The sequence below is a fragment of the Pinus tabuliformis genome, chromosome 2_1 (assembly GCF_031772625.1).
Source record: "Pinus tabuliformis cultivar Carrire ecotype Pingquan chromosome 2_1, CPIR1, whole genome shotgun sequence".
Classification (NCBI taxonomy): Eukaryota; Viridiplantae; Streptophyta; class Pinopsida; order Pinales; family Pinaceae; genus Pinus; species Pinus tabuliformis.
In genome coordinates this window covers 189,609,834-189,611,496 of record NC_142299.1, presented here as the reverse complement: position 1 = coordinate 189,611,496, position 1,663 = coordinate 189,609,834, and the positions used below count along the sequence as shown (strand labels likewise).

At 39.7% G+C, this 1,663-nt stretch overlaps 1 protein-coding gene across 1 annotated transcript; it reads right to left on the bottom strand.

Annotated features, from left to right (window-relative positions):
* Nucleotides 1–345: 345 nt before the first annotated feature.
* LOC149199368 (uncharacterized) lies at nucleotides 346–1,227 on the bottom strand. The gene has a single exon (XM_089400556.1). The coding sequence runs from the start codon at nucleotides 1,225–1,227 to the stop codon at nucleotides 346–348; it is 882 nt and encodes a 293-aa protein (XP_089256682.1).
* Between the last annotated feature and the right edge of the window lie 436 nt (nucleotides 1,228–1,663).

Genomic DNA, 1,663 nt, shown 5'->3' with positions numbered 1-1,663 from the left:
TAATCTGGGTATATGTCTGATGATTTTATCAATAGCCTCTGTTCTGTCTATGTTAGGTTCTTGATTCATCTTCTTGAAGTAATTGAGGAACACCTGTTCGATTCCTTCATGGGTTTCAATTTTGCCTCCTTGTTCGTTATTAACGTGAGAGATTTGATTGATCATTCTTCTTTGCACTGTAGATTTGTGAAAGAATTTCGTATTTTTTTCACCCTCCTTCAGCCATCTAACTCTCGATTTTTGCCTCCAGAGAGTTTCCTCCTGTAATTCTCTCTCGAGGATTTGAGTTTCTAGGGACTGCTCTTTCTTGGTAAGTTCTTCCGAACGTCCTTCAGAGATCATTCTTTACTGAGTAACTTTCATCTCTTGATTGAGGGTTTCCTTAGCTTTAAAAATGTTGCCAAAGATAGAGTGATTCCAACGTTTAATTTCCCCCTTCAGGTATTTTAGCTTCCTTTGAAATATGGACATTTTTGTGCCATCCGTCGGATTGCATTTTAGCCAAGATGCTCTAACAAATTCATAGAAGTCCGGATGAGTTAGCCAAAAAGCCTCAAACCGGAAGGGACGCCTTGTATTGCAACCAGGACGATTCCAATGGAGGGTTATTGGCCAGTGATCAGAACCGGAAAAAAGAAGAATAGATGCTGTGAATTCTCCTCCTAGATGAACTGCATTATTAGAGATTAGAAATCGATCAAGACGCGATGCTATTTGCATTGGTGCTGCCCTTTTGTTGTTCCAGGTGTAGAGGCCATTATTTGTAGGAAGATCTATTAGCCAATTATTCTGAATGAAGTCTTTTAATATATAGCCATCTTTGTTTATTCTGCAACGCCCCCCTTTTTTTTCTTCCATTGATGCGATCATGTTGTAGTCTCCTCCAGAAACCCATAACGGGTATTTCCTCTCTGTATTAAGCTGCGTTAAAGCATCCAAAATTTCAGCCTTGTGCTGGGTTTCTTGAGGAAAATACACATTTGTTATGTGACCATAGATATTGGTTCCGATTATATGAAAGATGGCTTGAATGAAATTTTTATTTGCATGTATGTTAACTAGCTGAATCATTCTTGCATCCCAGAGCACTGCAAGTCCTCCTGATGCTCCCGGAGCATCAACAGCTGTTACTAACCCACCTGGCCAGGCTTTTGCTGCTATCTTTTCCAAGACTATCGAATTACACTTTGTTTCCTGCAAAAAAAGAATTGCTGGTTTTTCCTCCATTAGCATGTTTTTAATAGTCTTCCTTTCCGTGGGCAATTAAGCCCTCTAATATTCCATGAGATCAACTTCATTGGGAAGGCTTGGGGTTGATATTGAAATACTTGGTTAGCTTAGCATATCTGCCTGATTCTACCAATACTTCTCCAATCTTGATGGTTCTCTCTAGAGTAGTTTTCCTTCCTCGTTTTTTACTATCTTTGGTGATGAATTTCCCATCCCATTGACTGCCGATTTGAACCCCTAGTGAGTATTTTTTTTGGGCTTTATTGAGGACTGCCACTAGGTTATCCACTTGTCTATCAGGTATTTTGTCGAAATTCCCTGTTTTACATGCTTGTTCTAGGCCCAAGATATCTAGCTCGCCAATGTCTATTGATTCCGTATCCTCCTCCATGATTTGAGGTTCTTGATAGTTTCCATCTCCTTCCTTCTCATT